Source organism: Lepisosteus oculatus, chromosome 6 (assembly GCF_040954835.1).
Source record: "Lepisosteus oculatus isolate fLepOcu1 chromosome 6, fLepOcu1.hap2, whole genome shotgun sequence".
Classification (NCBI taxonomy): Eukaryota; Metazoa; Chordata; class Actinopteri; order Semionotiformes; family Lepisosteidae; genus Lepisosteus; species Lepisosteus oculatus.
Genome location: NC_090701.1, coordinates 3480511 through 3497627, shown reverse-complemented (window position 1 = coordinate 3497627; position 17117 = coordinate 3480511). Strand labels below are relative to the sequence as shown.

The 17117-nt window shown below is 38.7% G+C and overlaps 1 protein-coding gene across 3 annotated transcripts; it reads left to right on the top strand.

Annotated features, from left to right (window-relative positions):
* Positions 1–389: 389 nt before the first annotated feature.
* On the top strand, positions 390–15935 carry slc35b3 (solute carrier family 35 member B3). 3 transcript variants are annotated; one of them, XM_015354932.2, is made up of 10 exons: positions 390–479; positions 1498–1771; positions 2872–2993; positions 5335–5489; positions 7588–7695; positions 9205–9302; positions 10811–10903; positions 11703–11814; positions 13097–13166; positions 14312–15935. In XM_015354932.2, the coding sequence occupies exons 2-10, from the start codon at positions 1547–1549 to the stop codon at positions 14460–14462; spliced, it is 1134 nt and encodes a 377-aa protein (XP_015210418.2). In that variant the 5' UTR covers positions 390–479; positions 1498–1546; the 3' UTR covers positions 14463–15935. The 3 variants fall into 3 exon arrangements, with proteins under 3 accessions (XP_015210418.2, XP_015210417.2, XP_006634535.2); XM_015354931.2 differs by having other exon boundaries at positions 424–572; XM_006634472.3 differs by having other exon boundaries at positions 424–969.
* Positions 15936–17117: the final 1182 nt, after the last annotated feature.

Here is a 17117-nt window from a genome sequence, read left to right as displayed (position 1 = left end):
CAGAAGCACAATAAATATGTATATTACTGGGATTTTCTTTTTTTTTTCTTTTTTTAAATGATAGATGTGATCATGCAACTATGAAAATCCTGTCTGGTTATTAAAAGCTACTTCTTTACTGGACTGGACTGGACTGGACTGGACACCGGTCATCCGGGACCAGGACTGGAGACCCCCGCGTCTCAGGAGTAACCGGCTCCAGTCCTGTCGGCTGCTTTGCTGTAGGTTGCTACAGTATAGTTATCTTTAAGCCAGCAGTTCCCACAGACACAAGACACCACCGATCACCTTGCCTGACTCCGGCCGCAAACGCCCAGCCTGCGGACGCAGAGACATAGTTACGGTCACCCCAGTGCGCGTGTCCTGCTCGACCAATCACAGAGCGCAGCTCCCGGGGTCACAGGTCGAGAAAGCGGAAGTTGTTGGCTGCTGCCGGGAGACACGCAGTAGCACCAGGAAGAGAGAAGCACTGCGCTCGAGTGAGGAGTACAAATTATCTTTGTGGAAGAAAAGTTGCAGAGTCTTCGCTGAATTTCCATTTAAAATGGATTGGTCGTGTTTCAAACGAGAGCGTGAGGCGGCTGTTGTTAGAGTGTCATTTAATAGTAACTGAATAATTTGAAGGAATAGTGTATGTGTCCTAATCCCGGAAGTGTCTGTTCTTTTCCATACTGTCAGTAGAAACAGTCGCTTAAGTTTATTTGCACACATTTGTACATTGTAAAAGGCATAAAGGTTTTAAAAAAATCAGAAAACCCAAAATAAAGTGTCCATTCTATTATGGACCGTAAATGATAAGGTTAGGAGCCTTTCCTTTTACGAAGAACATGGCACGATTAAGGGCTGTGCAATTATGGTTGAATGTTTGTTTTTAGTGCGGTTTGCAAATGTGGACGGTTTAAATATATGTGTCAAGGACGCCAGGCATTTCAGATGCAACTCCCAGATCTGTTGACGTAAAGTGCACAGGTAAGGCCGGAGTGGGTGACCGTGCCATCAATATGTAATGACGTGGTCATCGATTAAAGAACCAGCCACCAGCAGAATGGAAACAGGGCACGGTTAAACTGTCCCTCTTTGGATCTTCTCGAGAGCGGCGTGTTTGTAACGATATCATGGAACAACATATTTTCACAAATTCGTTTAAAAATGCCTAACTAGATAAGAGGGGTTTCGTTGCTTGGGTTGTTGGGTTGGGAGCGGTTGAGCACAACAGTATGGTACAGTATAAGCAGTTCAGGTGGGGAGCTGCGTCAGCATGCGTAGGCTGCAAAGGAACAATAGGTTAATTCCATGCTGAAAAGAGAAGAAAGAAAACACAACTTTTTGGCCGTGGAGCCTTCTTCAGGTGTATGTGGTATAAGTACTAGGCAATTGATAAAGCCCTGAATCTAAACTTTCTGCTGTTTTGTCTCCCTTATGTTCCTTACATGGGCTAATCTTAGTTATTATTCCATTCATGCCATCAGTGATAAATAGTATCTCTATTTTCTTTAGCTTCCATGCATACGGTTGGTATTGGGCCGTTCAAAGCTCGACGCGAACAATGAGTGCCAAGTTTGGACTGATAGACATGAAATACAACAACTCCAGGAAACACATCTCCATCTCTATACCCTCCTCCACGACTGAAGCCATGTCTCCTCACATCAAGTCTGTGGAGGAGCTGCGAGTGCTGGGGATCAATCTCACCAGCTTCAGTCAGCCAGCCCAGTTTTTCATCTGTGTCGCAGGAGTTTTTGTGTTTTATTTGGTCTACGGTTACCTGCAGGTAAGCCAGACCTGGGGAACATTATGAGATGTTTGGCTAAAGATATATCTATTCTATGTTTCGCCCTCACAGATTAGAGCAAACACGTTCGTGGACTTTCTTAAAAGGCAGTTGCAAACCTTTAGATTTAAATTTGCAGTACTTAGAGAATTTTGTTTTTCCAAATGATACCAAAAGAACTTCTTCAGATCAGTGAAGTGTGACTTTATTTGATTAAAATGTGTTCTAGAATAAACTTTAAAGATGTACCATAACCATTTTATCAAGAATTTATTTTAAAATATCTATTTAAATGCACTAGAATGTTATTACTTAATTTTTTTTTATTTGAATGAAAATACACAACTGATGATATGCACCTTTTGTATTAACACAGCTAACAAATGTATTTTGGAGACTTCTGTCTAATTATTTATTATTAGATAAAAAAAAAGATTACTGCTATGTGGAGGTATTGCAGTAGGTGTTTAAATGCCTGGACTTGCAAAATGGAATAAAAGGGGATGTAGAATAGGACCTAGTTATCTCTCAACCCTCTCAAGTATGGAGCAGATGTTACATGACATTATAAGTTAATATGTAATGTTTGAGGTAATAAGAAGGCATTAATGCAGGCTCAGTGCAGGTGTGATGTTCCCTGTTTATTACATCAGCACCAGAATTTGAGGAGCAAATGAGTTTACAACTAGGTGGAGTTTTGATATTGCAGGCTGGTTTGCTTTAGTAAACCATCCAGAATGAAGTTACAGCAGGTGATAAAAAGTTGTTGCTGGAGCCTGATCTTCTATAATGCTTAAAGCTGTATTCATTTTGTTTCCATGTTTCCATAGCGGTATTCATTTGGTACTGTAAATTTTACTTTGATTTTTTTTTGGGTGGGTGGTGGTAGCTCATTTCTGTGTGAAATGATACAGTAGATGTTCCAAAATTAAGCTATTTTGAGCTCTAGAAATGCAGGTTGTGATTCGGTGTTTTAAAGTCATTAACAGAGCAGCAGTACTACAGCACAGATATGAGTGTGTAGCTTGCAAAATACATTTACAGCTTTAAAATGCAGCACGCACTCATTGGGCTTTATAATGTTCTTTTGCTTCCTTTAGGAGCTTATATTTTCAGTGGAAGGTTTTAAACCCTTTGGGTGGTATCTCACATTAGTGCAATTTGGATTTTATTCCACGTTTGGATTAGTGGAATTGCAGCTCACCCAGGATAAAAGGAGAAGGTAAGAAAGCTGTTTATTTAATTATTTCCATTGCTGTTTTGTTCAGGTTAGCTTAGTTATTTGTTATTCCTACGTTTCTATTACCTAAAAACAATGTACACTTAGTTATTTATCTTTTCCTTTTTTTCTTGAATTTAAAAGAAACCAAAATGTTTCTCTCATAGACCGTTTCATTCTGAATTTAATCTTTTAAGCCATTTTAAAAACATTTTGAGAAATCTGTTGGAGATGCATGATAAACCAAGAATCTTCAAATAAGATCCATGTTAACCCACAGAACTGCTGGTAGTGACACTTTGAACATGGGTCTGATAACCCTGTTTCTCTACATAAATATAATAGTAAAACACACATTTGTTCTTTCAACCTGTGAAAAAGTAATGTGCAAAAAAACAGGCAGATTTATTTAAAATTCCCCCAAATTGAATTTAATTGTATTGTATGTTTGTGATTTTTACTTATTCATAGCCTAAGGTGCTCAGGCCTTACCTCTTCATTGTAGTATTTCATGGAGCATATGGTTTACTTTAAAAAAATACCCAAACTCTTCTGCACACAAGATTTAAACAGAAATAAAATAGTCTTGCAGCGAAGAACTGTTTCACAGAAGGCCATGTGTTAGCTTGGTGTACATGATCTCCTGTATCTTGTGTCTTGGAAAGGGAAAGAAGACGTGTTTCTCTTGTCCATGATGTAAACATTTGAAGCACATGACTTCACATCTTGGTATTTTTTTGGCATGAGGTGGACAGCACTTTTAAGATCTTAAGTTTGTGCTTTCCTTTAACATGTTAACTAAAAGTAAACGCACTCAGACGTTATCAAATTACACGATTAAGAATCATCCTTTACTTTGTAGATTTTTTTCTATTTCTTCTATTTTTTTCAGTGCCCTTTATTGCACAAAATTGAGATCTAAGGCAGATTGCTATTTGCAGTGTGAAGACAAAGTGCGGAATAGGGTACCGCGTTTCGGCTCTTCTAGTGAAGGCGTTGTCCCGACCGTTAGGTGGAAGGTGGCGCTCTGTAGTCCAGGCTGGGTTTGTGGGGTCGAGCCTGGGCCACGTCGCTGTCCTCGACTGGCTGAGCGGCGCCGAGGGTGGGGTGAGGTTAGCCAGACAGGACCTGCTCTGCTCCCAGCAACACTGCTGCCTCCGGGCCTACTGGGTGCTGGGAGCAAGGGTCTCAAAGTGTGGGGCTGTGTTGCTAGTGCCGTGTTACAAGACGAGTGGCTTGAAGGTGAGCAGGGTGGAGGAGGAAGGAGCCAGGCTTCCTCATTCTCCCCTGTGCGCGGTTGCAGGGAGGTCTGCTCATATGAAAGGTAGTGGAACTTCCCCCTGTATCCTCACTACCTCCCAAGTCCAAAATGGCAGAAACTGTGACCGAGTAGGCCTGGGACAGTATGAAGCACTGCAGGAGGGACATTTGCATGTGTGAAATACGCAAGCACTTGCTGGTCCACACTCGCTGCCATAGTGCCATGGCTTAGCGAGAGAGAGGAGGTGCACTCCCTGAGGCCCTTTGTTCCCCTGTGATCGATCCAGGTGTGGATAAAAGTCCCAGAAGGACTATTCTACAGATGCATTGAAGCTGAGACACCTGGAATCCATAATCCCAAATCCAGTCACAAGAAGCCGGTGTGCACTGCAGGCAGCCCTGCAGTGGTAAGAGTCGATACTGATCCCTGGCCTGCCAATGAACCAGTTAAACTGAGCAGAACTAGTCTGTTGAACAGGTAGACATCCTCAGCGTCCCCCCTCTGCCAGTTCATGTCGCATTCCTGGAGTCCATCTGCCCCATCTGTGCCTTGAGGCCTGCAAGTCTGCGTTTGAGCTAATAGCGGACACACCATGCTCTGATCACTTGCGTAGGGTACCTGCCGGGCTATGCTTTCGAACTATTGCCACGATGTTGTTAAGAAACGATAGGAAAAATCAGTCTTCAATTATAGACGAGCATTTTCCATCCTTCATTTTCGTCTCAGGGTTGCATTTGAGCACACACTGACAAACAGGCACATGCACAGTTTCAGTGCCACTATTAATCCTGCTATTAAACTCCTTTGCTTCTCATGTGTCTGTAATACTCATGCTTAGTATTTGAACACTGTCCCATTTTACTGCTCACATGTTTTCCTTTGCAGTTCGTTTACTTCATCTGCATTGCAACCTGCACCATTTCACTCCCACACGGCACTGTGCGGACTGCTCCACCAGCCACACGTTATTTTCCTTTTATAAGTGTTAAGTCTCCGTGGAGAACACTGTCAGTCGGAGTAAAAGTGTGTTGTACATGTGGGTGTATAACTTCTTTTTTTTTTTCTTTCTTGTTTATTACACAGAATACCTGGGAAAACGTATATGATGATAGCGTTTTTAACAGTTGGGACAATGGGCTTGTCAAACACATCACTAGGATATTTAAATTATCCAACACAAGTCATCTTTAAGTGCTGTAAACTCATACCGGTTATGATTGGGGGTGTCTTTATACAAGGTAAACCTTTAAGTTTTCTATTTAATGATCTTTAATACAGCCATATTTCTACAGTATGGAAAAGAAAGGTGTCTCATTTTTAAATTCATCCTTTGCAGCAGGTTAGGCTCTCTGGTGCCTTACTTTTTTGCTGTAATTTTTTTCTCTTTTTCCACATAATTGGTTCGTTTTTCCTTTTCATTTTAGACAAATTGTACAGGGTGGTTCCTAAGTACTCATTCTTTCATCCCGAGTTGTCTTCAGAACGCTCCCCATTGGAGTGATCATGTGTTTTGTGATAGGGACTGTTGTCCCCCGGGGGGGTAGGTTGAAATCGACTGTACTCCCTTGTGATGTGAGCCCGATCTGTGATTGGGGCTTTCAAAGGAGAACAGCTTCAAAGGCTGTTGAATGAACTTGCTCCATCACCTAATCATCCTCAAGGCATTAGTGCTTTTTAGCAAGACTTTTTTTGTCTGCCTTTGCGTGTCCATTCTACCCCCAGTTTTCTCTCCAATTATTTTTAAATGAAAACTATGGTTACCTCTTGTAATCCACAGTCTACTCAGTAGATTGTGCCTGGTGTTCAACCCTGATGATTTCAACCAGGCCTGAGACCTCTTTGTTAAATGCCCATCACCTTATTAGCCTGCAAAGCCCCCTTTTAAATAGGACTTTCAATAAAACAATTAATGTTTTACAAACATCTTTTCCGTTTTTTTCCCCCCACCTTCGACACATGTGAGTGTTTTAAATAGGGAATTTTGGAGGATGTTAGTGTGTGAGAATCTCCCTGCCCCTTACCTAAGTACTCACTACCCAGCATCCTCGTCTCAGCCTGGTCTTGTTCTGTATTGTAGCGAGCGCTCCAGGTTCTGTGTCGGTCAGGCTGGAGGCGGCTTTGCAGGCTCTCTGACGGTTTTATTGCTCGTTTCGTGACAGTGGGGTGTGCTGGTCACGGATACGGGGGGTGAAATGTTCAGGCTGGACGTAGGAGGAGGGATTCTTTATTTTAAACTGATTTCTAAAAGTTTGTGATGACTGTTGTTTCTTTTAGTTGGTCACTATAAGTTAAAGTGGGTAGCTGCGTCAGCATGCATAGGCTGCAAAGGAACAAGTAATAGGTTTATTCCATGCTGAAAAAAAGAAGAAAGAGAACACAACGTTTCGGCCGTGGAGCCTTCTTCAGGTGTCACACCTGAAGACACCTGAAGAAGGCTCCACGGCCGAAACGTTGTGTTCTCTTTCTTCTTTTTTTCAGCATGGAATAAACCTATTACTTGTTCCTTTGCACTATAAGTTAAAGTTACATTTCATTTAAATTTAAAGCCAATGCATTCGTACTTTAATTACTGTATTAAGGATGGTTATTTATGCCTTTTAATCATACATACTCTAAGCTGTAGTACATTATCTGATGGTATAGGGTTGGACTTGTTATCTGTGAATTTGGCTGTCAGTGAACCTTCGTGAATGTCAAGACCCCATTGTAGTTGTGACTTAATGTATAGAGAGAAAGGCAGCTCTTCTATAAAGGACATTTTATATATTTTACATTCCTGATATGTAAACGCCATTCCTGCCAGTCACACCGTAATAGTTGAGAGGTTTTGGTTGTTTTGGTTTTTTTATTGAAGGGTTCTCGTGCGTCTTGTTTAATGTTCTTTGCATTACTCACTTTCTGAAGTTGCAGTCTGCAGGAAGAGCTGTGAAACTTGCGTCCACCTTTTGTCTTCTCAGATGTATGCTGAATGCCATTACCAGAGTGCTCTTGAGAAAAAGTACTCCAAGATTCGATGTAGAAATGGATCTGTTAGCGTGTTTTGGAAGGGCAGCAGTGTAGAGAAGAGTCCAGGGACCTGGACTGAAAGCTTGTGGGTTCACACACCAGAGGGTCACCCCTGTTGCACCCTTGAGCTGGAAACTGTATTCAGTTTGCTCCAGGGAAATGTTCAGCTGCATAAATGGTGTAAATTTGTCTACGGTTTAAAGCTTGAGCTAAATTAATTATCATGGTCTTTGCCAGATGGAGAAGACAGGCTAATTGGTCTTTTCTCGTTTGTGACCTTTCCCATGTTCTTGTGGAAAAACCTTCAGATGTGTGTTCATTGTTTTACAGGAAAGCGTTACAACGTCATGGATGTGTCAGCTGCTGTTTGTATGAGTTTGGGTCTCATTTGGTTTACCTTGGCAGACAGTAAAATAGCTCCAAACTTTAATGTGACAGGTAAAGTAACATTTACATTTTGTCTTTGAAATATTTACGGTTTATTGAAGGTATAATGCAAACTAAATACTGTACCTATGAGGAGCACACATGTATTATCTCTTTTGTGGCTGCCAATTGTAATCAGGAAAAAGGTGTGTCATTTGCATACATTTGGTATTGTTGCCTAAAAAGTATTAAACACATGGCTCTGTATATTGTATATTTTAATTGCCAAAGAACACCATGCAGACACTAACGTAAGGGAGTGTTTGAATTGTCAATATTGAGATGCTGATAAATGTGCAGGATCATTCACATATTTGGCTTGAATATTTATCTTTTTAAAGGGCATTTAAGAACATTTAATTTGACCCAAAGTAGTTGGTTTAAATGGATTATCCGTGTTATAATATTAACACTTTTAACACTTAACCAGAAAATTGATAACTTTGCATAACCTGAATTTTCTGCAGTCTTTTTTAGAAAATTAATGGAATAGCAGCCTACGTATGGATCAGGTCTGGTAAAAGACAGCCATTGAAATTCTCCATCAGCTGTGAAGCTGGAACACCTTAAAATATATTAAATGGCCACTTTAAAAGATGCCCCTCAGGCAAATCTATTCGCCACTTGAATTTAAACAGAATGCACTAACTCCCGCAGACAGTAACTCTTGTTTTATTATTATTGCATGTATATTTTTATATGCTGTAGTCCAAAAGAAGAAATGCCTGTACAGCAAATAGAATATCAAGCTAGGGAATGCAACTCGAAGGGCAAGTGTAGTTTTTCATTTAACAGCAGCCTCAAAATAAATCCCTTTTACTTACTCTTAAAATTCCTTCTTTATTGAATGTGAGATTGCTTTGTGGCAGCCTTGATTCTGAGTCCAGAAGTACGGGAGAAATGCAGGTGCATGGTGATCTGCAGGGCTGCTAGAGACCACGTACAACAAGACATACTGTTTTTGACACCAAGTCAAATACTTTCTTAGCAATCGGTGTGTTCTCATGTATAGTGAAATGACTTTGTTGTATCAGAGTATTAACTCCGAGATGATAAATGCATAGAAATGCTCATGCCTAGGGCAATTCGAGCTAGTTCATAGTCACCAAAGACTAAATTTCCTTTCCAATCACATTATTGAACATGTAACCAAAGGAGCTGAAGCTAAAATAGAACATTGGCATCACTGGGGTTTTTTTTCCTGCCCTATCCTGCGTTTTTTTGTGTTACGATTGTTAATACTGTTCGCGTTTTTAGATAAACCTTTTGTATCACGGTGCAGTTTACAATGCAAAGTAGTCTGCGTGACTATATTGCAAGAATTTGTAAGGGAAGTGCATCTCACTAGGCGCAAGACTTCCATGGTTCCTGTGCTACATGTAAATATAGTGCTGTGTTATGTATAGGTATACATATAACGAAAGACACTATATTAAATAAATTGTTATGGTTTTGAAATGTTGCTGGATTATTTGCAATCCGTGTTTTAAGTCACGCTCTGCGTTTCTGTGCTGTTCACAGGGGTGCTGCTGATCTCTCTGGCCCTCTGTGCCGATGCTGCAATAGGGAATGTGCAGGAAAAGGCCATGAAGCTGCACAATGGTTCAAATTCAGAGATGGTAAGCAATATTTTCCACATAACATCACTTGATTTAAATCCCGTGCTTTTCGCTGTGTGTGCTAACATTTCTTCTTTTTTTTTATTGTTTCCACACATTTTTTTAGATCATGTAAATAGTGTTGAGTCTTTTTCATAAGTAGGCTCTTCTAGTTCAGTGTTACCATTTTGTATTTATAGTTTACTGCATGGAATACTCTACACATGTTAAACATCATCTTCCAAGTCTTTTCCTGGCCTTGAATTTTATCTTAATCATTTTGAATTTCATTTGGTGATCCTGTGGTGTTTGCCCATACTACTGTTTGTGTATGTGATTAGTTTACTGACCGTAAACTACAGTAGATTAATGATATGATTTAAGAAGAGCAGGGGTACTCGTAAAGATTCCTCTGGTACTCCACTAATTGCGTCATCACAATTTGACCTTTAATCCCTTGTCTTGACGCTATTTTCTGTTAATCAGTTCTGAGTCTGAACACACATTTCCCTGAATACCTAACTGTAATTTGATAACTTATGTTTATGAAAAACTTTATCAGAAGCCTCCTTAAACTCTGTGCATGTTTCGATATAGGTGATCCCCTAGTTTAGATCTAATATTGTGGTTCATAATCTTTCATGTAATAGAAGTCAGATTTATGGATGATTACTGCATTAGCAATTCTTCCAGTCTATAGGCACTATACCTATACGGTATATACTAATACCCCTGTGTTGAGTGACCATGAAGGAGATGAATCAGTAGCTTATCAATTACATCTTGTTTCCTTAAGTCTAATTGATGGATACCACGTGGTCCTGAAATGTGTTGATCTTGTATGCTTCGAGCACCCAAAACACTTCTGCCTTTCCTGTGTTAATGCTATTAAATAAAAACCTTCCACTGCAAATTGATAACTCATTCCTTAGCAAACAACTGAAGAACAATACTCGTTAAGTACATTATTTCCCTTTTTATTCTCTGTACGTTTCTTATGATTGCTCGGAAAACATTTTACTACATTCTTTATAGTCCTTTTTTTGCTTCCTTTTGTGTTTATAGTACTGAAAAAAACTTGTTACGTCTCAGTTGCGGTATTCCTTTCCTTTTTTTGTCTTGCCCTTTCTGATATCTTTTTTTTATCCTTTTTTATGTTTTGTAATTCATTGTGTTCCTTTCCTTTAACTGGATCCTGTAGTTTCTTTTAAATCATTTTATAAAGTGCTTTCTTTCCCTTATATTTCCTACCTGATTTGTGGAATCATTTGGGATACTGTTTGTTTTTTTTTTTGCTCACTCTCGCTCAGAACTGTCACCGTTCATTCTTGATGAATTTCGTATTTGTTCTATGTGGTTTTAGCTGACTTAATCCCTGTCTCGGTCCTACAAAGCTTCTAATGTTAATGTTTAGAATGTTTTCGAAGTGCTTTAACCTTCTAATGACGATGTTATTTCCGCAGATTGATTTAGTCATTGATGTAATGTGTGTGAACTGGACACACGTCTTTGTTTCTTTTCTCTTTCAGGTCTTGTATTCCTATTCAATAGGTTTTGTGTATATATTAATTGGCCTGTTCTTCATGGGCGGACTAAGTCCTGCAGTGTCCTTTTGCTCTCAGGTATTTTAAGTTGTTTTTATTTTATTAAAAAAAGTTCTGCTACTTTTGGCTGAGCTGTAAAGCCCCCCCCCCCCTTCAATTAATCAGCTTGTGTTACTTCCCTCTGTGTTCCATCTGTTAATCCTCCCTAACCTCGCTGCAGCCTTTGTTTAACACTACTCTTTTATCAGCATGTGTTGATCTGGGAATCTCTGTCCCCCCCTTTCTCCTGGTTCTCCACCTGCCTTGTTGATCTGAATAGGTTTGCTTTTACTGCTTCAGTGGTGTCCCCCACGGCTGTGTGTTGGGTCCCCTGCTCTTCTCTCTTTACATGCACTCCCACGAACCCCTGATCTCACAGCTTCTCGTACCATTTCAATCATCGCCGGGTGCCGTTCGGACTCTTTTCCGTTTTTTCCGTCCACCGGTACCCTCATCTCCTCCCAATGAACCAGACCTGCTCCATCCCCGATCATCTCTAAACACCTCCTCAGGGCTCATGTTTTAGACAGCCCCTGAGATCTCTCTCAGCCCGTCATCTACTACTCGCCCAGACTGCCCTCAGCAGTGGCAGGGGGCGAATACAGTGTGTTGTAATTTACATACCATTTTCACTCTGCTCTGAACAGGCATTGCATTTCAAGCACTTGCTTGCCACTTATGTCTTGTCATTTGTATATAAACAATATACAGTACTATATGAAATTGTAAATTGTATATGATTATTTTTTTACTTCGTTTGCATTTTTATATTTACTTTATGTGCAACTTAAAATGTTGTAGATAAACAAGTTATAGATGTATATTTCATTATTTTCAGCATCCTGTGAAGACCTATGGGTATGCATTCTTCTTCTCTCTCACTGGATATTTTGGCATCTCATTTGTGCTTGCATTGATCAAGCTCTTCGGTGCTCTTGTTGCAGTTACTGGTAAGAAGAACCTTTTTCATAATTTAATTTAGAAAGTCTCATCCTTAAAAATTCCACAAGCAGCTGCATATTTAGTACAGCTACCCAACCAAAATTCAAGTCCATTTTCTTATCCTGCATTTTATCTGATGATTACTGATTTTTGTCTAGCTTCTGTCTTCTTTTACCGATTTAAAAGAGTAATTGTAATTGTGGGAATCATACGTGTAAGCTTCTTGTTGTCTCCTGATTTATATCAAATAGTTTTAATCATTTTTATTTCTGTCTTGTAATTATACTATCACAGGGGAAAAAGAGTTTGTGCTTTTCATATACCATACTACCAGCTGAATTCATATGACCTGTAAAGATTATTTGCTTCCTCATTCTGTTTCTTTTTTTGTTGAGAGTCTGATTTTATTAGATTTCTCTGACTTCTCCAAAATAAACTTGGTGGAAGACAGGGTTTTCTAGGGCAATTAATCCGATTTGTTTGTTTTGTTCCTTGCAAATATATTGAGGTACTCACTGCATAAGTCTCCATAGAAGCATTTTATATGTAACTCTGACTTAGGTGTTAGAGAAAGAAATAGTCTTCTCCAAGTGCTGTGTTTTGTTTGTGCATTCACTATGAGTATTCAGATCAGGCTGGAATGTTCCTTTGTAACTTAAAGTATTTGTATATTTGTACTATATTTAAATCAATGAAGTACAGTAACTGTTTTCTTTCCTAAAATAGCTAGCGTCTAAGAAAAGACACATGAATTTGTGTAATTGTAGACCAAAATCATGTAATTTCGAGGAAAGCTTTTGAATTTCTCTGAAAATAGATTGATTTAAGATTTGGGGAGAAACTGTTTTTGTAAGCAGTTAGATTAACACTGTTGCTGAAGTAATCCGTAGCAGTACCCTAAATCACCTATGCTGCAACATTGCAGAGGTATTAATTATCTTTTTTATATACTTTATTCACTTACTGTTTTTGTAAAGAGAAATTACTACTCTATAAATTAACACCATTCAACATTAGAGTTGAAGATGATCAGATTAAATGTTCAAATTGTTTAAATAACCTTAATGATATCTGAGTAATTAACTTGAAATTTGAAGGAGAATGTGAATTAAACTATGCTGGATAAATAGTTATTACAATATTTTTAAATACAGTGACCTGAAATACTGTAGAGCAAAATTGGTTTTTTTATTCTCTGAAATATGTCAAATCCCAGAGAAATATGGTTTAGCAAGCATTTATGCTGTGCACACAAGCAGTTTATAATTTTTATTTTAATATTAATTTCAGTGACCACAGGGAGAAAAGCAATGACGATCGTGCTTTCGTTTCTTTTCTTCTCCAAGCCTTTCACTTTTCAGTAAGTATCATTAACCTGCACTTTCCAAATCTAGCTGATGGTGTTTAGCTGGATTTGTGTATTCAGCTATTTCACATTATATTTACCCTCTCAAACAAACTAAAGGGTTTCAATGCTCAGGCTTAATGTGTAACCATTTAGTCATTTAGGTTCTGTTTGAATAATTGTAAAATTGTACAAGGTTAATGTAAAAGAGTTACAGTTGTAAAGAAATTATATCGTATTCACAAAGCAAGAGAAAACCTATACTTAACAACTAGATAACAAAACTTTTTTTTTAACAAAAGGTAACATTTAAAATGATGTAATAAAAAAAGGCTTGCTTTCTTTTACTTTTAGAGAAAAGTATTTCTGTAGTCCCTGATGTCCTTTTGTCCTTAAATTTTCACATTACAGCATTTTTCAAGTACTTTTGTTCTGGTTTTGTTTTTCCTGCTTAATATAGACAAGACCCCTAAACTCTTTATGATATATAATTTGGAATGAAGTGTGAATAGGAGGGAAGGGATCTCAGGCTGCTTACATACCTAAAGAGACATTTGAGGGTATTGGACAAACAGTCATAGTCAAGGGAAACAATGTCCACACTTAGTACTCAAGATACTCATTACTTAAGATATCTTATGCAACCATGGCTTGGATCCATGTAATTGTTCGAGAAGCATGGCACCATAGGATGATAAGAATATTGCATAAGTTTTTGAATAGTAGAACTAAACTAAGGTTCATGCAAAATAAAGCTGAGTCTAACCTTATTGTGTGTGGTAGAGAGGAGTAAACATTTCCTCCTCTGTGTTGCTGAGGATACTTTCTTTTTCTTTATCTTGCCTCAATTTGCCTGCAAATGATAAAAAAAAACACCGATATGCCTGTATGAGTATCATGGGGTTATGTAAATTTCCGTGTAATTATGTGATAGTGTCTTATTAAATCTTATTAAATAAAATGTTTATCATATCAAGTAAGTTAAAGCTGTGCATTGGAGAGAGCAATGCAGTCGGTGGTGATGCAGCACATTTCCAGCGCAGTTTCAAAACAGGCATTTACCTGGGAGACCATGTCATCCATTCTGCAAGTTTTAACTTGCATTAACAAAGGTATATATATAAAATTTATTTTTATTTCTTTTTATTATTGTTATGCAGGTACGTGTGGGGTGGCCTTCTGGTCGTGCTTGGGATTTTCCTGAATGTTTATAGCAAAAATAGGGACAAAATGAAATTGCCGTCTCTGGCGGACGTGAGGAACAGGATCTTATCGGTAAAAAAGACAAGATCGTTGTCTCAGACTGTGTGAACGGCACCTCATCATCGTGTCTCATTCCTGGCTTAACGAAGATGTCGGAGACCGGAAGCTCGGGGCTGAGGGTACAGTGCCCACAGAGATCCTTCTTGATAATTGCTGGTTGGTGGCAGGAACTCCTGCAAGAGTTTTTGAAAGCAAAGGGAATGGCTCACCTGGCCAGAGGACACAATCCTGCTCTGGGATTAAATATAATGGCTAATTTAATTTTAAATCAAGTTGGAATCGGGGAACCTAAAAAATGGCATTCTTAATGACTGTGTCCACATTGAATGTGTACCAAAACATATTCTAAACAACTTATTTTCTACTGTAAATGACAGAGGTGTCAAGAGATATGTATGCATCCCATTACATTTATATATATGTTGCTTTGAGGTTGTTTTTTTTATAAATGTCTCAAATCCATTCCAGTCAGAATACATTTTAAGAATATGCCTACGTTTGAACTGTCAAAACAGAAAATCATAACCATTGTGCATTCTTCCTGTTTTTTTGTGAAAAGCAAATACCTTACTTGTAGAGCTGATTTCCTCAGAAATGATGACTTCCGGGGTGTTTTTCCAATCATTCTGTCTCCTGGAAAAGGGTTGGTGAAGGTATAGCCGATGAATGTGAAAAGTTAGCTCATGAAAGTAAGAGATCCTGTTTTTAAGAAAAACAGTAAAATGTTTTTTTTTTTACTTTGAGCACTGCTCTGTTTCTTTGGTACTGAGTTCTGGTTACTAATAATTTCTTATCTGCTTCGTATAGAAGTGAGTCAAATCACAAACCTGTTTCTCCATTAAGGATACAAGAAAGGGTACATTCTGGCCAGTCTACCTTGCTTGGTTGCTAGTAGGTCCTTATATGTAAGATACCCAAAACATGCTTTGTTAGTAATACTCAGATAAGAACAGCCCCTTGTCTTTCAAATGAGAATTTATTCAAAGAAATAACATTTACTTGAAAATAGTTTCAGAAGACTTGAGTAAAACCTTAGTTCTGATCAATACAGTTGCTTGTTTCTCTCAAGAAACATCCTCAGCAATTCTCTCTCCCTGAGGTATGGACATGGAGTACCTGATACTGTACATGTCACAGGACAGATCTTGAAAGCACTTGTGATCCGACTGTATTTTCCATTTAGTAAGTTAACCTTTCAGTAATGTTTTCACAAATGACAAGATTTCACAGTGGGATTTCAAAAAGTGTGATGGGTTCTTTCAGTACTATGAGCAGATGGGGACATGTTTCTCTACTTTTTAGAAGAGTTTGCATGTTCCTGCCTCTGTGCACTGGTTTTGAGTTGCTTTTGGGAACCCACCGAAAGTGGATCCAATTGAAATGTCAAGGCCACACATCCTAAAGACAGACAGGAAAATAGCTCCAGGGACAATAAGGGAGGCTTATTGCTGTTGGCAGATTACAGCTCATCTCTTGTTTTTGTGTATAAACAAGTTTTAATAAAGCGTCACATGGTCTGGAGGGTGGTGTAGGTGAGTTAATATGCTTTCATCATGCCTGTAGTTTCATGTTCTTTGGGCCTTTTGAAAAATGTGTCGGCACAGCAGCAGCAGAGCCATCGTTATATTCTCTTCACTAGTTACCTTATATATTAAAATAATAAAAGGGTAGGTTTTAGAAATCATTGATTGGTGTGAAAGCCCTAGAAGAGCACTATACCCATCGAACCAGTGGGAGTCTTGAGTATTCTGCTCCCTTCACCTGTGAAGGGTCGTTCTCGGATGGGGTCAGAAATTTCCATGAAGTTCCATAGGACTCGGATGAGTACAGTACCAAGGGATCCCCTCGGATGCTCCGGTGCCTCTACTACGTACTGAAGTCCTAACATGTAGCGGTGCATCGACATTGTTGTGTGTAAGCTGCTGTATTTCAACACGCATCATGCATTGGTCTCCTGCCAAGATCAGGTTTTCCACACAGCTGCTCAAGCTGTTGCCTAATGAAATATAGCTTTTCACAATTAGAAAAATAATGTAAGAAAAAAATAATAGTCCTAGTTTTCGATGAAGATCAACTAACACTAACCAGCATAAATAAAGGAATGATACAAAAAATCACGATAGTTATTTTTATTTTCAAATATGTTTTTTTGTATTACCAGCAAGTTAAGAATTAGCATAATCTAAGTGATGCTGCTTCTCTGAGCAACAACTCTTGTTTAAGTGCTCCAAGCACTCCATTGCAAAAAATACTGTAGAGAATCTGAATGAAAGAAATAAGAATACTGGATCTATGGTATGTTTATATTTATCCATTTACATTTGAAACTTATGGTATATTTACATTTATTATCTCTTTAATAGATGCCAAACCTAAAAATCCTTGCAAAGGTAAAGGAAAACAAAGAATTCACTGTATGTCAATCAAAGAATATTCAGCTAAACATGTCCTTAATGGGCTGGTTTTCATGCATCACAGACACTTTCAGCAGTTATAAGCAGTTGCTAGGTGTTTGGCTTACCAGTGCCCATGCGGAATACTTCTGTCAGTCGCTTGCAGTATTTACTTCATCAAGATACCAAATACGGGGAAGTGTTATTTGATAGAAAAGGCCAGAGGCGCACCAGCAAAGAGGTTCACAGACCTCTGAAGAAGTGACAGGATCACACAAAAAAAAAAAAGCCTGTCAAGAGAACAAGAGCC

Coding starts and splice junctions, on each gene's coding strand:
- slc35b3 (XM_015354932.2), top strand. CDS start 1,547: ATGAGTGCCAAGTTTGGACTGATAGACATGAAATACAACAACTCCAGG. Junction 1,772..2,871: donor TGGTCTACGGTTACCTGCAG/GTAAGCCAGACC, acceptor TGCTTCCTTTAG/GAGCTTATATTTTCAGTGGA. Junction 10,904..11,702: donor CAGTGTCCTTTTGCTCTCAG/GTATTTTAAGTT, acceptor CATTATTTTCAG/CATCCTGTGAAGACCTATGG.